The sequence below is a fragment of the Ascaphus truei genome, chromosome 4 (assembly GCF_040206685.1).
Source record: "Ascaphus truei isolate aAscTru1 chromosome 4, aAscTru1.hap1, whole genome shotgun sequence".
Lineage (NCBI taxonomy): Eukaryota > Metazoa > Chordata > Amphibia > Anura > Ascaphidae > Ascaphus > Ascaphus truei.
Genome location: NC_134486.1, coordinates 288,224,578 through 288,247,077, shown reverse-complemented (window position 1 = coordinate 288,247,077; position 22,500 = coordinate 288,224,578). Strand labels below are relative to the sequence as shown.

General features: G+C 46.1%; 1 protein-coding gene across 1 annotated transcript in view; it reads right to left on the bottom strand.

Annotated features, from left to right (window-relative positions):
• Window positions 1-22,500, bottom strand: part of FIG4 (FIG4 phosphoinositide 5-phosphatase) — a 380,709-nt gene that overhangs the window by 270,335 nt on the left and 87,874 nt on the right. The window contains exon 8 of the mRNA XM_075595029.1: window positions 9,413-9,564. Within this exon, the coding sequence (XP_075451144.1) occupies window positions 9,413-9,564 (152 nt within the window). The remainder of the gene's footprint in view (window positions 1-9,412; window positions 9,565-22,500) is intronic.

Below are 22,500 nucleotides of genomic sequence, written 5' to 3'. Positions count from 1 at the left end.
AGTTTTCCTCTTCCTCAGGTCAAGCAATACCATAAATATATACGCACATAAACATGCGCACACACAGTGTATATGTGTGCGTGTGCGCATGTTTATGTGTGCGTGTGCGCATGTTTGTGTGCGTGTGTGCATGTTTGTGTGCGTGTGCATATGTGTGCGTGTGCGCATGTATATGTGTGCGTGTACGCATGTATACGTGTGTGCATGTTTGTGTGTGTATATATGTGCGTTTGCGCATGTTTATGTGCGCATGTATACGTGTGTGCATGTTTATGTGTACGTGTGCATGTTTATGTGTGCGTGTGCGCATGTTTGTGTGCGTGTGCGCATGTATGTGTGCGTGAGCGCATGTATGTGTGTATGTGCGTGTGCGCATGTATACGTATGTGCATGTATGTGTGCGTGTGCACGTGTATGTGTGTGCGTGCGCATGTATATGCGTGCGTGTGCATATATATCTATATCATACAAACACTCACAAAGGGGGTAAGCGCGGCCCTCCTACCCCAGCCGCCAAAGCTCCCTTACCCCCTAGCCGCTCCCTTCCCCCCCCCCGCCCGCTCCCTTACCCCCCTGCCCGCTCCCTTACCCCCCCGCCCGCTCCCTTACCCCCCCGCCCGCCAACTCCCCAGCCGCTGGGGGGCCAAGCAGCCTCGGATCTGCGCCAGTCCCACTCTCCACCACCTCTCACTCCCGTTGTGTGTGTGTGTGTGTGTGTGTGTGTGTGTGTGTGTGTGTGTGTGTGTGTGTGTGTGTGTGTGTGTGTGGGGACATTTTACTCCTGCCAACAATTTGTGCCTCACTTTCACCCCACCCCCTACCCCTGTCCTTCACCCCCCCTACCCCTGCCCTTCTCCCCCCCTACCCCTGCCCTTCACCCCCCCTACCCCTGCCCTTCACCCCCCCTACCCCTGCCCTTCACCCCCCTCTACCCCTGCCCTTCACCCCCCCTACTACCCCTGCTCTTCACCCCCCCTAACCCTGACCTTCACCCACCCCTACCCTTCACCCACCCCTACCCCTGCCCTTCACCCCCCCTACCCCTGCCCTTCACCCCCCCCCCCATGCCTGCCCTTTGACTGACGCACGCACACACTCTGACTGACGCACTCACACACCCTGACTGGCGCACGCACACAAACCCTGACAGCCGCACGTACACACACTGACAGCCGCACGCACACACACCCTGACTGGCGCACGCACACAAACCCTGACTGGCGCATGCACACAAATCCTGACAGCCGCACGCACACACACCCTGACTGGCGCACGCACACAAATCCTGACTGGCGCATGCACACAAATCCTGACAGCCGCACATACACACACTGACAGCCGCACGCGCACACACCCTGACTGACGCACGCACACAACCTGACTGACGCACGCACACACCCTGACTGACGCACGCACACACTGACTGACTGACGCACGCACACACACACACACTGACTGATTGACGCACTGACTGACACACACACATACATACATACTGACGCACGCACACAACCCCTCACAGCCACACGCACACATACACAGACTGACGCGCGCGCACACACACACACACACACACACACTGACTGCTGCACACACACCCACTGACTGCTGCACACACACACACACTGACACACACACACACACAGACACAAACAAACACACACACTGACACACACACACACACTGACACACACACACACTGACTGACACACACACACACACACTGACTGACGCACGCGCGCACACCCCCACACCCACACAGACTGGCGCGCGCGCGCACACACACAATGAATGGTACACACACACACACTGACACACACACACAGACACACACACATACACTGACACACACACACACACACACACACTGACACACACACACACACACACACACACACACACACACACACACACACACACTGACACACACACACACACACTGACTGACGCGCGCACACACACGCACACACACACACACACACTGACTGACACACACTGACTGACACACACACACTGACTGACACACACACTTACTGACGCGCGAGCGCGCACACCACCACACCCACACACACACACTGACTGAATGACTGACTAACTGCCGCACGCACACACTGACTGACTGAGGCACACACACACGCACACACTGACTGTGTGTGTGTGTGCGTCAGTCAGTCTGTGTGTGTGTTTGTGTTTCTGCGTCAGACTCACTGACGCGCGCGCACACACACTGACTGACTGACGCACACACAATGACTGACGCACACACACTGCATGAAGCTGTAAAGGAGGGAGGGGGGGAACTGGATTGATGTGAATGGGGGACAAACAGAGAGAGGGGGAGGGGTGAGGAGAGAGAGAGGAGCGGGAATATTACATCCCGGGCAACGCCGGGTCTCTCAGCTAGTATAAAATAAACGTAAAGAGAGGGTGCATACCATTCAATGATGGATACAAAAAAAGGAACAACAGGACAGTCACTCTTATACTCCCAGAAAGTGAATATATATATCATTTACGTGAATCACTATCCGTATTTGAAGTGTGTGTGTATATAAATATATATATACATACAAATGAGCATACAGTAATATTTCCATTTGCTATTTGCCTTGCTATGGAGGGTTTTTGTCACTTTTTTACTCACATAACTTCACATATACATACATATATAATATATAATATATATAATATATATATATATATATATATATATATATATAAAAGACAGAAATACAATGAGCGCAACCACACTGAAATTAGTAAATAGAATAATTACCACATGTAATGGAGGGTATATACCCTTACAGTCTAACTTTCCCTGACTCAGTCTGCAGCCAAAAGGTCTACCGCTCCACGGGCTGGTAACGAAAATTTCCAAAGAGAATGACCTAGGCGCAAATGGAGACAAGAAAAAACAAACATAGGGTAGTATGTTCTAACAAATAAACCGCCAGAAGGTATAATATGCACTCACAGCGTATAGGATAATATCAAGCCTTGTATCCACTCTGGGATCTGGAACAATTAAATGATGAGTCTGGAACAGCTGGTCATCCACAGCAATTGCAATCTCGAGCAAAGGTACCCATGCAGGAAGAGAGATAGAACACAAATAGCGTAGCACAGTTTATTAAAATTATTAATAAAAATGACTATAAGTAAAAGACTCACATTCTGTGAGATATCATAAAACTTTTGAGAATTCTGAGCATCTCACACTCATTGGAAAAGGGTAGTAACACTATGCAGATTTCTTCAACAGTCCTTAGTCTGTAGATATGTAACCAATAGGGAAATGAGTCCAGGTTGTAAATAGCACACACACTTAGTGTCTCTACTGTTCCACACAGTCTCCTTGTGTGAGCTGTCTCTTTCCGTTCTTATCAACATACATAGGTCTATCTCACTGCACCTAATGTGCGTATAGTACTCACGGTACTTAAAGGTAGGTGCTGTCCGGTTTCACATATAGAGAGTTCTTTCTGTTTTCCCACGAAGAGTTCTCAATCTTCCTCCGGTCACCCACGTCTCCTGGGGACGCTCCGTGCCACGTGACGACGTGGTGACGTCACTCCCTCTCGCGAGAGTTCGTCCGGTGGGCTGTGGGAGCGGGGCCTCAATCCTCTGCGCTGCTAGTCTTCCTGCAGGCAAATAGTGGGACAAACGGCCACCGGCACCTCTTGGCTGCTGTCTGCTGCTACTCCTGCTGAATACACTGTGTTCACTGTCTGTAAACCACGCCCTACGCGTTTCTCCGTTAGGCTTCGTCAGGGGCTGATTCTGCTTTCTGTCCCTCATCTAGGGTTATATACCCTCCTCCATTATGCAATTGGTTAATTAAAAAAATCAATTAATTAAAGAGTTTTTTCCATAATACATTGGCTCTATGGTTTTGATATATATAATGCATAGCTAAACAATTGATTACTTTTAGGTACCATTTATACTACTACCATACTGTGCAGCCTTTGATGATTAAATGGTGAATAACCAAGTATAAGCAAGAGCAAATTTAAATATGTAGTCACCCTCTAATATAATACATAATTGGTATATTGATCAACCTAAACAAAATAGACAAATAATACATATTGCATTGTATAATTATGCTTAATATACAGACACATTATATAGGTTCTAAACATTTATACCTCTATCTAATAGTTGCTTAGACACCATTCCATAAAGGATTTGATGACTAATCAATAGTGTGTATAGACTTGTTGTAAAGTGGGGGAATATACTATTTCTAACCTTCGTGTTGCAGAATTGTATCACGGCTACGTGTTACATAGCCGGTTAATGGTTTGGGGGTAGATTATATACTAATCTTTAGATTGTGGGGTATATGCCACTATTAACCCATTATAGACGTGGAGCTATAAACTCCACTGACTCTAGACCAATTATGGTAATGTGTAGTAGGATCTCATCCATGATATTAACCCTTGATTATTATTGATGGGAATTGCATCTCATATTCCCACCAGTGGAACATATTACATATATACAAATCCTTATTACATGTTATGTTGGTTCGACGCACAGCGGATTGGTGCAGACCAGAGGATTTGTTGCTACATATATATTTTAACAATTATATGTGTTTAGATTAACACTTCATAGTGGCACTGCATGTTTCTTATGATACACATACCCAATAATAGTAAGGGACATTTTATTACAATTGTACAGAAAGGAAAAGAGAAAATGGTTAATCAAATATAGACAGTTAGTTGCAAACTACCCGTTCTCTCATACGCTAATGCACAAAAAGTGTTATGGAAATAGCCAAATCATATAGCGTATATTCTTAACTCACATGATGATATACTCATAAAGAGATCCTACACTGGCGACACACTTTATTCGAGCTTGGCTAGTCCCACGAATTCGGGTATACCCGGGTGTATTGAGGTTTGTGACTGTTTTCTGCCCGAGTGCATTGAGTTATTTTCCAAGCAGGGATTGAAGCATTTTATTCCCGCTGGCTGCAATACTGCACAGTATATATATATAAACTGCATTACAATTCATGAATTTATGCCATCTGGTAGACACGCGAAGCATTGCAGCCTATTAAATCCTAATCATTATCATTTAACAGATCAGCCGCCCATCAGCCAGGCATGAACCCAGGCTGGGAAGGCAAATGCAACGGGGCTTGTCAGAGGTTAGGAGCGGCGCATTCCAGGTATCTGCCAGGTACATACCGGGTATTTGCTCGAATAAAGTGTGTCGGTGCAGTACAATACTCATCTCATTCCTCATTCTCATGTTCACGCAGATGATGTATATAACTATTTGTGGAACATACAAATCATGGATGGAACTTAATCCCTTAAAAAAGAACCCAGATCTATATCGATGTTAAGACCAAGTGGGGCTAATGTTTTGAGGGCATAAATCCAATAAGTCTCCTGTCTGGATATTTTTGTTATCGGATTCCCTCCTCTCCAACTAGGTCTAACTTTCTCAATGTCCACAAATTTCAAGCCTCTTGGATCTTGGCCATGAAACTCTTTAAAATGCTTGGATACACTATGCTGTAGTAGGCCTTTCTCAATATTTCTTACATGTTCTGCAATGCGTATTTTGAGTTTCACAACGTGGTTTATTTGTTGCAATGCCCTTGCAATAAACAATATATTGGGAGGACAACAAGGAAACTCAAAATACGCATTGCAGAACATGTAAGAAATATTGAGAAAGGCCTACTACAGCATAGTGTATCCAAGCATTTTAAAGAGTTTCATGGCCAAGATCCAAGAGGCTTGAAATTTGTGGGCATTGAGAAAGTTAGACCTAGTTGGAGAGGAGGGAATCCGATAACAAAAATATCCAGACAGGAGACTTATTGGATTTATGCCCTCAAAACATTAGCCCCACTTGGTCTTAACATCGATATAGATCTGGGTTCTTTTTTAAGGGATTAAGTTCCATCCATGATTTGTATGTTCCACAAATAGTTATATACATCATCTGCGTGAACATGAGAATGAGGAATGAGATGAGTATTGTAGGATCTCTTTATGAGTATATCATCATGTGAGTTAAGAATATACGCTATATGATTTGGCTATTTCCATAACACTTTTTGTGCATTAGCGTATGAGAGAACGGGTAGTTTGCAACTAACTGTCTATATTTGATTAACCATTTTCTCTTTTCCTTTCTGTACAATTGTAATAAAATGTCCCTTACTATTATTGGGTATGTGTATCATAAGAAACATGCAGTGCCACTATGAAGTGTTAATCTAAACACATATAATTGTTAAAATATATATGTAGCAACAAATCCTCTGGTCTGCACCAATCCGCTGTGCGTCGAACCAACATAACATGTAATAAGGATTTGTATATATGTAATATGTTCCACTGGTGGGAATATGAGATGCAATTCCCATCAATAATAATCAAGGGTTAATATCATGGATGAGATCCTACTACACATTACCATAATTGGTCTAGAGTCAGTGGAGTTTATAGCTCCACGTCTATAATGGGTTAATAGTGGCATATACCCCACAATCTAAAGATTAGTATATAATCTACCCCCAAACCATTAACCGGCTATGTAACACGTAGCCGTGATACAATTCTGCAACACGAAGGTTAGAAATAGTATATTCCCCCACTTTACAACAAGTCTATACACACTATTGATTAGTCATCAAATCCTTTATGGAATGGTGTCTAAGCAACTATTAGATAGAGGTATAAATGTTTAGAACCTATATAATGTGTCTGTATATTAAGCATAATTATACAATGCAATATGTATTATTTGTCTATTTTGTTTAGGTTGATCAATATACCAATTATGTATTATATTAGAGGGTGACTACATATTTAAATTTGCTCTTGCTTATACTTGGTTATTCACCATTTAATCATCAAAGGCTGCACAGTATGGTAGTAGTATAAATGGTACCTAAAAGTAATCAATTGTTTAGCTATGCATTATATATATCAAAACCATAGAGCCAATGTATTATGGAAAAAACTCTTTAATTAATTGATTTTTTTAATTAACCAATTGCATAATGGAGGAGGGTATATAACCCTAGATGAGGGACAGAAAGCAAAATCAGCCCCTGACGAAGCCTAACGTAGAAACGCGTAGGGTGTGGTTTACAGACAGTGAACACAGTGTATTCAGCAGGAGTAGCAGCAGACAGCAGCCAAGAGGTGCCGGTGGCCGTTTGTCCCACTATTTGCCTGCAGGAAGACTAGCAGCGCAGAGGATTGAGGCCCCGCTCCCACAGCCCACCGGACGAACTCTCGCGAGAGGGAGTGACGTCACCACGTCGTCACGTGGCACGGAGCGTCCCCAGGAGACGTGGGTGACCGGAGGAAGATTGAGAACTCTTCGTGGGAAAACAGAAAGAACTCTCTATATGTGAAACCGGACAGCACCTACCTTTAAGTACCGTGAGTACTATACGCACATTAGGTGCAGTGAGATAGACCTATGTAGGTTGATAAGAACGGAAAGAGACAGCTCACACAAGGAGACTGTGTGGAACAGTAGAGACACTAAGTGTGTGTGCTATTTACAACCTGGACTCATTTCCCTATTGGTTACATATCTACAGACTAAGGACTGTTGAAGAAATCTGCATAGTGTTACTACCCTTTTCCAATGAGTGTGAGATGCTCAGAATTCTCAAAAGTTTTATGATATCTCACAGAATGTGAGTCTTTTACTTATAGTCATTTTTATTAATAATTTTAATAAACTGTGCTACGCTATTTGTGTTCTATCTCTCTTCCTGCATGGGTACCTTTGCTCGAGATTGCAATTGCTGTGGATGACCAGCTGTTCCAGACTCATCATTTAATTGTTCCAGATCCCAGAGTGGATACAAGGCTTGATATTATCCTATACGCTGTGAGTGCATATTATACCTTCTGGCGGTTTATTTGTTAGAACATACTACCCTATGTTTGTTTTTTCTTGTCTCCATTTGCGCCTAGGTCATTCTCTTTGGATATATATATATATATATATATATATATATATATATATATATGCAGTGGAAGTGTATTGTGTGTATTTACCTACACACTCACTCCACATTTCAGTAACATACATATACATCTAAATAATATTCACATATACACGTTTGCTATAAATGGAATTATTACAATTTTACATTATATACACGTGCAATGAATGGAATAAACACTGTAATAAGTTTGAAATCGCCTATCCGAGCTGCTATGCATGGCTGATCCCTTTTCTCCAGCTTCCTTGAATGTGCTATGAGGAAGATCATGTGACCAGATGCTAGTGCACGTTTAGAGAGAGGGAGGGCAGTGCTGACAAAGGGGTGTGCCTGGGTTTGTGACAGGACATGAAGGGGCAGTGCCTTAGCAAATGCTTGTTAAAATAGAATACAAGAAAATTGGTCTTTCAAAGTTGTCTTTTTAAAAACAGAAAATGCTAAAAGTATTATTTCTTACTACAGAACTGATTTATTAAAAAAAACACACATGCAGGATATAGACTGAACTGCAGCTTTAAGTGACTATAAGAGAGGCGGATTCAGTCCCCCACCCTGGTACTACATATACAGGGGAATAAAGAGGTGTTACATATATACATATATACACACACACCGTTATTATAATTCTGAAATATGATATATAAAAATAAATATACTGTATAACATAATAAAATATAATATAGTATGTATAATAGCAATATTCTGCTCGGCAATCCCATTACAGATCATATCTGCAAATATTATTTATATAATGTTAATAAAAGAGCTATACAGACACATTAAAATATCAAAGTGTATTGTTTACAATAAAACATACAAAACACTTCAATGGAAAGTATGACCTATCAGGTAAAAAAATACAGCAAATATGACAACTATACTGTCTACTCACTAATCTTTGAAATTGTTAATCTCTATTCACTATTATCAGTGTTAATGATCATTATGGATATGTTAACAGATATGGAGTTTAGAGAAGGGACCCCTTTACTGGAAAGACATAGAGAGAGACTGAAAGGTTGAGTCAACAGCCTAGACATCTTATTCAAGTGAACGGCTTGAGAGGACTTAAGTCTCATCAATGCTAGTAAACAAGGCCCAAAATGTAAAATTTCAGAAGAACAAAGACAAAAAGGAAGTTAATAAATCCAAAAAGGGCAGACGTGTGCATCTAAACAAAAACCCATAACAAAGATTTTAAGATCGAAAATGGAGGCCAATAACATTTTGTTGTATTTTAAAGGCATTAATCAAAATTTGCCACAGAATAGGGCATTACAACAATATGCATTTTATTATTAGAAGTTCATTACTGTTTTAGGTAGTGCTGTTTAGCAATAACAAACACATTTTTTTTGCCTAATGTTGTACTCAAAATTTCAGATGTAAAAAGGATACTCGACTGTCCACAAAAACCATGGATGATGTAAAGTAACCAGTCACGATGCACTATATTCCTTACGGTTTCCAGGAGCTCCCCATTCCATACATACTTCATATACGGCTCGCTGCATATCCCAATGACAACTGCAAAGTCGTAACAACAATGTTATCACATTATATCTCATTAGCAATTTGACAGATGTTCACTGTTTTTGTTCACTACACATTAAAAACATGGAAAGTTACAATTTCCTGGAAGTTAGTTTGTTTTCGTCCAGTCCAAGCATGCTTGTATATACTTCTAGGAGGTAAATATGTAGCCAATGTTATCACCACCATGCGTTATTATCGCAATTTGAACAGTGAGTGCTTTTAAAACAACAGTGCACCGTGTTCCTTAACGAGTACAATATTTAACGTGTTATATCAGGCGTTATTTTGCGTTAAAGTGAGTAATCACATTTGCTACATCTGTATCCCTTTCTTTCCAAGCTCAAAGTATTAAAACGTTTAACAATGTATTTATTTATTATTTATTTATAAAATATTTTACCAGGAAGTAATACATTGAGAGTTACCTCTCGTTTTCAAGTATGTCCTGGGCACAGAGTAAAACAAATAATACATGGTTACAAGTACAGTTACATAAATGAACAAGGTATACATTATATACAAGACATTGCGTGCACAGTTAAAGAAAATATATATTATGAGCGTGTGAAACAGTTACAGACCAGATTAAAGTGTGAGACAGCCTTAGATTTGAAAGAACTTAAACTGGTGGTGGATATGAGAGTCTCTGGTAGGTTGTTCCAGTTTTGGGGTGCACGGAAGGAGAAGGAGGAACGTCCGGATACTTTGTTGAGCCTTGGGACCATGAATAGTCTTTTGGAGTCTGATCTCAGGTGATAGGTGCTGCATGTGGTAGGGGTGAGGAGCTTGTTCAGGTAGCTGGGTAGCTTGCCCATAAAGTATTTGAGGGTGAGACAGGAAAGGTGAACTTTGCGCCTAGACTCTAGTGATGACCAATCTAGTTCTTTGAGCATTTCGCAGTGATGTGTGTTGTAGTTGCATTGGAGAACAAAACGACAAATTGAATTGTAGAGGGTGTCAAGTTTGCTAAGGTGGGTTTGAGGAGCCGAGCCATATACTATGTCTCCATAGTCAATAATTGGCATTAGCATCTGCTGTGCAATATGCTTTCTAACCAGGAGACTTAGGGAGGATTTGTTCCTGTAAAGTACCCCTAGTTTGGCATAGGTCTTGGTTGTCAGGGTATCAATGTGCATCCCGAATGTTAAGTGGGAGTCAAACCATAAGCCCAGGTATTTAAAACTAGTGACAGGTGTTAGGGTGGTGTTAACGTTGGTTCTAATCAGGAGCTCAGTCACTGGAAGCTTTACAAATTTAGTCTTGGTCCCAAATACCATTGTTACAGTCTTGTCAGTGTTTAAAAACAGTTTGTTTTGGGAAATCAAGTTTTCGAGTCTCAAAAAGTCAGACTGGAGTATGTGTTGAAGGTCAGAGAGGCTATGGCTGTGTGCACATAGGATTGTGTCATCCGCATACATGTGTATTGAGGCTTCCTTACAAGCTGTGGGAAGATCATTAATGAACACTGAGAAGAGTAGGGGCCCCAGAACAGAGCCTTGCGGGACACCACAGGTGATATCCAGGGGGTCGAGTTAGAGCCTGAGATGGACACATGTTGGGATCTTCCTGATAGGTAGGACTGAAACCAGTTTAAAGCATGTTTCCCTATTCCAGAGCTCTGGAGTTTGTTAAGCAGGATAACATGTCAAAAGCCTTTGCAAAATCTAGGAATACTGCACCAGTGAGTTGTCCCCGTTCCATTCCACACTGGATTTCATTGCAAACTTTTAGCAAAGTAGTTACGGTGGAGTGTTTGGGACGAAACCCAGACTGGAATTGGCTAGGGAAATGTACTAGATTACCATGACATAAAAAGTTACTTCTATTGCTTTAGAATAGTAACATCAAAAAATAATCTGCCATTGCTTGATAAAAAAGTAATATAGGTGACATGGGGCCTCTACTAACATTTTTTGTAGCGCTGGTATCCGTTCACATCTGGAAATTAAGCTTTTTGAACGTACAGTACACAGAGAACTATCTGGTCACTTTGCATTGTTCTGCTGGAGTTGTTTGAGCGTCTACTCCAGCCCCAGTTATGTGTCTTCTTGAACTCAAAGGCCCACAGACGTCCATTTACGAGCCGTTATGAGCTCCGAGTTATCAAAATTAATAATGGACGTGATTTTTCCTAAGGTTAACATATATCCACAAAGTTAATTACAGAACTGTATGTGCAAAAACAACATTGGTTTAATATCTCATATGCTTAAAGCCATATTAAGTTAGCATTGCCTTGCGCTAGGTTCAAACAACATTGATGGCGTTAACCATTTGCAACTTTTTTCCCCCCAATTTGCCCTATAAGCGTTTTGGGAAGTTGTTATAGAATTAGTTATAGCAGTGGTTTTCAACCTTTTTTGGTTAGGGAACCCCAGAATTAGATTGGGAAATTCTGGGGAACCCCAAACCTCACCCTGTCTCTCTCCCTCCCTCGTCTCTCACCCCCCCTCACTCCCTGTCTCTCCCCTCTCACACAACTCCCCACTTTCTTCCTTAGACCCCCCTCTTTTATACACACACACACACAGACACACACTCTCCCCCACACAGACACGCACTCTCTCCCATACACGCACAACACACTCACTCCCCCTCCCAGACACACACTCTCTACCCCACACAGAGATAAACACACACACACATTATCTCCTCCTACCCCCCACAGACACACACTCTCTCCCCAACACAGACACACAGAGACACAGAGACACAGAGACACACAAACACATTATCTCCCCCTTCCCAATGCAGACGCACACACACACAGGCACCCTTGCACCCCCTCCCCCACACAGACACACTCTCCCCCACAGACACACAGAGATACACACACAGAGATACAGACACACACACTCTCTCACCCCTCCCACAGACACACAAACAGAGATACACACACACAGACACACTGTCTCCCCCTCCACCCACACAGACACACACTCTCTCTTTAAGAGAGCCGGCTCTCGCGCTGATGCTTCCTCCCTCTTGTCAGCCGGAAGTTCACGGCAGAAGCAGGGAAAGGAAAGGTTTGTTTTTTTGTACTATCTAGTCACTCTCTATTTGCTACACATTTGTGCCATTTTCTAGAGCACAGAGACTGATTCTCAAAAACAAGGTCCAAGGGATGTATTCAAATAGTTGCAATAGAAACCACAGAAGCCAAACAAAGAGTAAAGTATCCATAACTCCTTTAGCTTTGATGCTTCATCATATGAATTAAGTAGGAAGAGACTGCTGCTTAACGTGGCAATCCAAACTTTTTTTTTACCCAGGATTGAAGCAGGCGGTCTCCATAGCTGGATCGCATTAATTTCAGCTTCGGGGACCCCATGCTTCCGTAGATCGTTTCATCTGTAGTAGGTGCCCGTAGTTACTCTGCTCGGCTATCAGGTATCACGTACTGTAATGGCTGCTGTTCAAAGCTCCCACGCCCTATGGGCCAATAGGAAGCCGTAATATCATGAGGCTCGGCTTCTTTGAAGCCCAGCTAGCTCAGCTGGAGCGGCAACCTGTACCTACTACGGAGGTATGTATATCCGGAAGCAGGAGCTCCCCCGGAGCTGAAATTTATGGGATTCAGCTCCGGAAACTCCCTGCTTCAACCCTGGGTAAAAAATGTAAAACAAATGTTAATAACAAATAAAGAGCTTGGATTTCTCCTTTAAAATATGGCTGACAAAGACATTTGCTGGTAATTACTGTACTTGCCCAGCAGGCAATTTTTCAAAATAGGACAAAATACTGTATAGAAATGTAATATTCTCCATTAAGGAAAATAATAGAAATAATTTTAGACATTTATATATAGCAGACAGAGTCTTAATATAAAAAGTTTAAACTTTTCAGTCAAAAGTTACCAGTCTGATGGTCCTTCATAAGAAATAAAAACAAAAATGCAGCAATACAGAAAGTAGTCAGACCTTAAATAAACCAAAATGAATTATTTAGAACATTGATGTCAGTTTGTCACAGTCAACTGTTTCATTTTTACAATTTGATAATAATAGATAGATAACGGGATAAAACGTACAGTACAGTGTATGTGACAGCTCTATCTATATAATTATAAATCTAAGTGGCTTTGACACACAAGTGTTAAGGTGAAACCATTGGAACACGGAACCTGGAACAAATGATTCAGCAGTCTACAGTATAACAAAAGAACAAATTAGAACGCTACTATATATATATATATATATATATATATATATATATATATATATATATATATATATCAGAAATAGCCGTGTTAGTCCAGTTGCGATAGTGCAGAATAAATGAGTTCTTCAGTATTAGGTGTTTTTTATTTGGACTAACAATTTATGTCATAGGACAAGCTTTCGAGAGTTCTCCTCTCTTCTTCAGGTCAAGCAATACTGATATACAAAGGAATCTATGACTAAAACAGTGTAGAAAAAAAAACAGATGTACTGTAGATAAGGTAGGGTGTTAAAAGTGTTTGATGCCAGGGGAGGGTGACAAGGAAAGGTATGGAGGGGGAGGGATGCTGGGGGGGGGGGGACAGTGTGGATAAGAATAGAGGCAGGCAGGATAATTACAAACAATTTTGATAGGGTGTGAGAAACCCCATATCCTTATTAAGTCCTTTGGTTTTGTTGTCAAAAAGTCTTATCATTCTGAGTTCAAATGTTTTTCGTTCTTGGGTGCGTTTAAACATTCCATTGAGGATTTAGATTTTGAAATCATTTATTGAATGATCTGGTATTGAGAAATGATGTCCCACTGGTGAGCAGTATCTTCCTTCTTCGTGGTGTAGTATAGAGTGTCTATGCATATTCATTCTTCCTTGAAGTTTTTGGCAGGTTTCCCCAATTTAGCATCCTTGATCACACACACACATATATGAACACGCCACATATGAACACGAGTGCTTACCGGCGGTGGGTTGGTGCGGCGTCTCTCGGCATTCTCCTGCATGACCTGTGTCTCCCCCTACAAATCCTATGAAAATGGCTATGCAGTCACATGATGCCAGGTTGCCGTGACAACGGGACGCTACGTGACGTCACAAAGTCAAGCGGCATTACATGGCCATGGCAACTTAACGCCAGTGTCCCGTTGTCATGGCAATGCGGTGTCTACGCCACACAGCCATTTTCATGGGAGTTGGAGACACGGAAGTTGCAGGACAGGACGCTGCCCCACGCCGCCGCACCTCACCGCCGCCCAGTACTCGACAGTGTGAGCGGGGTGAGGAGGGTTACATTTTGGTTACACACACACACACACACACACACACTTATATATACATACATACATACAGCTGAACCCTGTTAGAACGCGGTGCTCGGGGTCCACAGAATGAGACCGCATTATAACCGGGATCGCGAAGAAAAAAAATAGCCACCGCGATCCGGCGTACCCGGCATCTGCAGCTCTCTCCTCTCCCTGCTTGTCAGCTTCCAGAGCGCAAGAGGGAGAGGGAAGGGGAGGAGCTGACAGCAGCAGCACATTCCCAGAATCAACTAGAAAGGTATGAGATCTTTGTGTATCTGTGTGTGTGAGAGAGGGAGGCGCCAGCAGCAGCATCAACTTGAAATTGTAGAACGATAATATTTTATTCTAATTATTTGAATGCAAAACGCTTTCCAGGGCTTGTATGTTATTGTATATACCGAACATAAGATAGGCGGCTCCATTTATATTTGCGTTATGTTCAGTTCAGTTTTTGCAGTATTTGTGCCTGGTTATATGTGTGAGCTGGGTATATATTTGAGCTTGAGAATGTATTATTTATGAGCTGGGTATATATTTGTTATCTGGGGTATATATTTGTGATCTGGGGTGTATATTTGAGCTGGGGTATATATTATTTATGATCTGGGGTATATATTTGTAATCTGGGGTTTATATTTGTGAGATGGGGTATATATTTGAGCTGGGGTTAAATTATTTATGAGCTGGGGTTAAATTATTGTGATACGCCTCCAGCCACGAGATTCAAGCTACAAACCGGCAGTGGAAACAACAGGATATTCTTGCTCAGTTCCAATGCGCACAATCTACCTACTTTCTGTGAGTGGCCTGATTTTAGCTTGTGTATATTAAAACCATATTAAAACCGTCTGTTTTTTCAACATGAGAGCGATAAGCAATTGCGCATGCGTGCAAGCAGTCGGCAAGTGCCGATCGTGCATGCGCATAAGCGGACGGCAAATACCAAATCCCACATGCGCGTCCAGCAAGCGCTCATTGTGTATGCTGAGTCGGTGCATACTTTGCATTTGTCCCGGGTTTTTGCTGGGACAAATATGGTCATCCTACTTCTATCCACGCTATAAATGCCTGAAATTTAGACACAATATTGGGTTAATATGGCTTCTGCAGGAGAACAACCTCAAACCGAGCGGTCAGAGAGAAGGCAGCATGTTCATGATGGATGTGACATGACATTAACTTTCATGAGACGCAGTTTGGTTGCAATAAGGAAAACAAATAAAAAAATGTTTTATTTATTTATAAAATGTTTTACAAGGAAGTAATACATTGAGAGTTACCTCTCGTTTTCAAGTATGTACTGGGCATAGAGTCAAGATGACAAATAATACATGGTTACAAATACAGTTACATAAGTGAACAGGGTATACATTATATATTATAGACATTGCATGCACAGTTAGAGATAATCTATATTATAGGCGTATGTAACAGTTACAGACCAGATTAAAATGTCAAACAGCTTTAGTTTTGAAAGAACTTAGACTGGTGGTGGCTGTGAGAGTCTCCGGTAGATAGTTCCAGTTTTGGGTGCACAGTAAGAGGAGGAGCGGTCGGATACTTTGCTGAACCTTGGGACCATGAACAGTCTTTTGGAGTCAGATCTCATATGATAAGTGCTGCATGTGGTAGGGTGAGGGGCTTGTGCAGATAGACAGGTACTGCTGCGGCCAAGTTTATTCGAGCATTTGCCCGTTCTTGGCCGCAGCAGTAGCCTGGCGCGCGCCCGAGAGTGACGGGCGCGCGCCGAAGCAGCGGAAGAGCGCCCTCCGATCGGGGCGCTCTCCCTACCGCTGCCGGGTCCGCCGGGTCCCCCAGAACCCCCTGCCGCTGTCCCGCGATCGCGGGACACCAGGGCTCCCTCGGGGAGCCCCTGGACGCGCGTGCAGGGGGCGCACGCTCCCGAAGACGCGTGACCGCGCGTCGCCGAGAGGCGGCCACTAGCAAGCCGGGAAATCTCCCGGCTTGCGGTACCGGCCACACTGGCCACACTTTAATAAAGTGTGTCGGTAGTGTAGCTTGCCCAGAAAATATTTGATGGCAAGACAGGAAAGATGAACTTTGCACCTAGGACTCAAGTGATGACAATCTAGTTCTTTGAGCAGTTCGCAGTGATGTGTGTTGTAGTTGCATTGGAGAACAAAACGGCCTATTGGATTGTAGAGGGTATCAAGTTTGCTAAGTTGGGTTTGAGTGCCGAGCCGTACACTATGTCCCCATAGTTGATAACTGGCATTAGCATCTGCTGTGCGACATGCTTTCTGACCAGCAGACTTAGCGAGGATCTGTTCCTGTAAAGTACACCTAGTTTGGCATAGGTTATGGATGTCAGGGTATCAATGTATCAATGTGCATCCAAATGTTAAATGGGAGTCAAACCATATGCCCGAGTATTTAAAGCTAGTAACAGAGTTAGTGTGGTGTTAGCGTTGATTCTGATCTGAAGCTTTAGAAATGTAGCCTTGGTCCGAAATACCATTGTTACGGTCTTGTCAGTGTTTAAAAACAGTTTGTTTGGGAAATCCAATTTCAAGTCTCAGAAAGTCAGATTGAAGTATGTGTTCAAGGTCAGAGAGGCTAGGGCTGTGTGCATGTAAGATTGTGTCATCCGCATAATGTGTATTGAAGCTCCCTTACAAGCTGTAGGAACATCATTGATGAACACTGAGAAGTGCAGGGCCCCAGAACAGAGCCTTGCGGGACACCACAGGTGATATCCAAGGGGTTGGAGTTAGAGCCTTAGATAGACACATGTTGGGATCTTCCTGATAGGTAGGAATTAAACCAGTTTAAAGCATGCTTCCCTATTCCAGAGCACTAGAGTTTGTTAAGCAAGATAACATGATCAACAGTATCAAAAGCCTTTGCAAAATCTAGGAATATTGCACCAGTGAGTTGTCCCAGTTCCATTCCACACTGGATTTCATTGCAAACTTTTAGCAGGGTAGTTACGGTGGAGTGTTTGGGACGAAACCCAGATTGGAATTGGGCTAGGGAAATTTGTCATGGTATAGTAATCGCTTAATCTGGGAGTGGACACATTTTTCCATGACTTTGGATAGAATTGTGAGAAGGGAGATTGGCCTGTAGTTTCAGACAGTGTCCCCACTTTTGAAGATTGGGACAACTCTGGCAGTTTTCCAGGTCTTAGGGGTATGGCCTGCAGATAGAGTAGAGTTGACTATGGAAGCAATTGGTTTGGCAATGGCTGGGGCACCGAGTCTTAGGAACTTAGATTGGCAGTAAGTCAGGTCCACATTGGCTGCTTAGTTTTAGTTTGAGGAGCGCGTGTGCAATGGCAGTATGGTATCTTCAATAACATATTTTCCCCGCTGAATGGTCATAGAGCAGTATTTCTTTTCAATACAGTACATATTATCAGGTGTTCGAACAATCCTATACATTTACACGCCCGGGGCGTGTAGATTTAACCCCCCGGGCGAGTAAATATTGGCCCAAGCAGCACACGTGTTTTTTTTTTAAATTTCCCTGCTTGTGCAAAACTCCTCCTACCTGACAGCTGATTGGTGCGCACTCCTAGGCTTTGTGGGCGCGCGGCCAGGCTCTATATGAGCCCGCCACCCAACAAGCGGCCCTTCTTTCTGCCCGGACATCTGTTGGAGGATAGGGTACTCGCCATGCTGCGGCCCCTCTGCTCCTTCCCTGCGATCCCCTTGGTCCCCACATGGCTCCCTACTCCCACCGCGGGCAGCTCTCCTGTCCCTGCTCCTGTCCCCTTCCCTGTCCCCTGCTCCTGTCTCCTTTCCCTGTCTCCTTCCCCTGTCTCCTTCCCCTGTCCCCTGCTCCTGTCTCCTTTCCCTGTCTCCTTCCCCTGTCTCCTTCCCCTGTCCCCTGTCCCCTTCCCCTGTCTCCTTCCCCTGTCCCTGTCCCCTTCCCCTCGATCCACCGATCGCTGCCCGGGGCGGGAGGTCCCCGCTGCTGCATCCCGGTTGGCGTGCAGGGGGGGGCCCTCGGCCCTCACCCCGTGCCTCCCATGCGCTAGCTAGCTTCATGACGGCGCAGCCGCCGCATGAGGAGGGGGGGATGTCGGGCAGTGGCGGCCCCGGCGGGGCTGACTGTCCCCTGGGGCGCCCGCTGGGGGATACTTCGCCACGTGCCTCCCACCCACCCAACTGATTGGGGGGGGGGTGTCGGCCTGCCCCCCCCCCCCCACGAGCGGGAGATGGGCGCAGGTGGGTGGGGGAGCGTGGTGCTGGTCGCGGGCCTTTCCTCCCCTGTGTGTGTGTGTGTGTGTGTGTGGGAGAGTGTGTGTGTGTGAATGAATGTGTATGTGTGTATGGGAGTATGTGTATGTGTGTATGGGAGTATGTGTATGTGTGTATGGGAGTATGTGTATGTGTGTGACAGTCAGTCACCCCCCTCAGTCAGTCACCCCCCCCCAGTCAGTCACCCCCTCCCCAGTCAGTCACCCCCCCAATCAGTCACCCCCCCCAGTCAGTCACCCCCCCCAGTCAGTCACCCTCCCCAGTCAGTCACTCACCTCCCCAGTCAGTCACCCCCCTCCCCAGTCAGTCACCCCCTCCCCCAGTCAGTCACCCCCCTCCCCCAGTTAGTCACCCCCCTCCCCCAGTCAGTCACCCCCTCCCCCAGTCAGTCAACTCCCTTCCCCAGTCAGTCACGTCCCCCGCCCCAGTCAGTCACCCCCCCCGTCAGTCACCCCCCCCGTCAGTCACCCCCCCCCGTCAGTCACCCCCCCCAGTCAGTCAACCTCTCCCCCCAGTCAGTCACCCCCCCCCCAGTCAGTCAACTTCTCCCCCTCAGTCAGTCACCCCCCCCAATCAGTCACCCCCACCCCAGTCAGTCACACACACCCCCACTCTGTGTATCACCCACCGTTTCCCCCCTGTCTCCCCCCACACTCTCTCTCTCTCCCCCACACTCTCTCCCCCACACTCTCTCTCTCTCTCTCTCCCCCACACACTCTCTCTCTCTCTCCCCCACACACTCTCTCTCTCTCTCTCCCCTACTCTCTCCCCCCACTCTCTCTCCCCCACTCTCTCTCTCTGTCTCTCCCCCCCCACACTCTCTCTCTCCCCCCCACACTCTCTGTCTCTCTCTCCCACACTCTCTCTCTCTCCCACACTCTCTCTCTCTCACACTCTCTCTCTCTCTCACACTCTCTCTCTCTCTCACACTCTCTCTCTCTCTCACACTCTCTCTCTCTCCCACACTCTCTCTCTCCCCACACTCTCTCTCTCCCCCACACTCTCTCTCTCCCCCACACTCTCTCTCTCTCTCCCCCACACTCTCTCACTCTCTCTCCCCACACTCTCTCTCCCACACACTCTCTCTCCCACACACTCTCTCTCTCCCACACACTCTCTCTCTCCCACACACTCTCTCTCCCACACACTCTCTCTCCCACACACTCTCTCTCCCACACACTCTCTCCCCCACACACTCTCTCCCCCACACACTCTCTCCCCACACACTCTCTCCCCCACACACTCTCTCCCCCACACTCTCTCCCCAGTCAGTCACCCCCCCGTCAGTCACCCCCCCAGTCAGTCAACCTCTCCCCCCCCAGTCAGTCACCACCCCCCCACAGTCAGTCACCCCCCCCAGTCAGTCAACTTCTCCCCTCAGTCAGTCACCCCCCAAATCAGTCACCCCCACCCCAGTCAGTCACACACCCCCCCCCACTCTGGTATCACCCACCGTTTCTTCCCTCTTCTCCCCCCACACTCTCTCCTCTCCCCCCACACTCTCTCTCTCCCCCACACTCACTCTCTCTCCTCTCTCCCCACACTCTCTCTCTCTCTCCCCACACTCTCTCTCTCCCCCAACACTCTCTCTCTCTCTCCTACTCTCTCTCTCCCCTACTCTCTCTCTCTCCCCTACTCTCTCTCTCCCCTACTCTCTTCTCTCTCTCCCTACTCTCTCTTCTCCCCCACTCTCTCCCCCTCTCCCCCCCACACTCTCTCTCTCTCCCCCACACTCTCACTCTCTCTCCCCCACACTCTCTCCTCACTCTCCCCCCACACTCTCTCTCTCTCCCCCCACACTCTCCACTCTCTCTCTCCCCCACACTTTCTCTCTCTCTCTCTCTCTCTCTCTCTCCCCCCACTCTCTCTCTCTCTCTCTCCCCCCACTCTCTCTCTCTCATCTCTCTCCCCACACTCTCTCTCCCCACTCTCTCTCTCTCTCTTTCCCCCACTCTCTCTCTCTCTCTCTCCCCCACACTCTCTCTCTCCCCCACACTCTCTCTCTCTCTCCCTACTCTCTCTCTCTCTCTCCTACTCTCTCTCTCTCTCCCCTACTCTCTCTCTCTCCCCTACTCTCTCTCTCCCCTACTCTCTCTCTCTCTCTCCCCTACTCTCTCTCTCTCCCCCACTCTCTCTCTCTCCCCCCCACACTCTCTCTCTCCCCCCCACACTCTCTCTCTCTCCCCCACACTCTCTCTCTCTCCCCCACACTCTCTCTCTCTCCCCCACACTCTCTCTCTCTCCCCCACACTCTCTCTCTCTCTCCCCCACAATCTCTCTCTCTCTCCCCCACACTCTCTCTCTCTCTCTCCCACACTCTCTCTCTCTCCCCCACTCTCTCTCTCTCTCCCCCACTCTCTCTCTCTCTCTCCCCCACTCTCTCTCTCTCTCTCTCTCTCTCTCTCTCCCACGACTCTCTCTCTCTCTCCCCCCACTCTCTCTCTCTCTCTCTCCCCCCACTCTCTCTCTCTCCCACTCTCTCTCTCGCTCTTCCCCCACTCTCTCTCTCTCCCCCCCTCTCTCTTCTCCCCCCACTCCTCTCTCTCTCTCTCCCCCACTCCTCTCTCTCCCCACACTCCTCTCTCTCCTCCCCCACACTCCTCTCTCTCTCTCTCCCCACACTCCCTCTCTCTCTCTCCCCCACCTCTCTCTCTCTCTCTCTCCCCCCACACTCCCTCTCTCTCCCCCACTCTCTCTCTCCACACTCTATCTCTCTCCCCACACTCTCTCTCTCTCTCCCCCACACTCTCTCTCTCCCCCACTCTCTCTCTCTCTCTCTCCCCCACTCTCTCTCTCCCACACACTCTCTCTCTCTCTCCCCCACACTCTCTCTCCCCTCCTCCACTCTCTCCCCCACTCTCTCCTCTCCCCCCCACTCTCTCTCTCTCTCTCCCCCCCACTCTCTCCTCTCTTCTCCCCCACACTCTCTCTCTCTTTCCCCAACACTCTCTCTCTCTCTCCCCCACACTCTCTCTTTCTCCCCACACTCTCTCTCTCTCTCCCCCACACTCTCTCTCTCTCTCCCCACACTCTCTCTCTCTCTCTCCACCTCTCTCTCCCCCACACTCTCTCTCTCTCCCCCACACTCTCTTCCCCCACACTCTCTCTCTCTCCCCCACACCTCTCTCTCTCTCCCCACACTCTCTCTCTCTCTCCCCACACTCTCTCTTCTCTCTTCCCCACACTCTCTCTCTCCCTCTCTCTCTCCCCCACTCTCTCCCTCTCTCTCCCCCACTCTCTCTCTCCCCCACTCTCTCTCTCTCTCTCCCCCACTCTCTCTCTCTCCCCCACTCTCTCTCTCTCTCCCCCACTCTCTCTCCACCCCACTCTCTCGTCCACCCCACTCTCTCCACCCCACTCTCTCTCTCCCCCACTCTCTCTCTCTCTGCCTCACCCTCTCTCTCTCTCCTCACCCCCCCACACTCTCTCTCTCCCTCACCCTCCCACACTCTCTCTCTCTCTCCCCCTCCCCCACTCTCTCTCTCT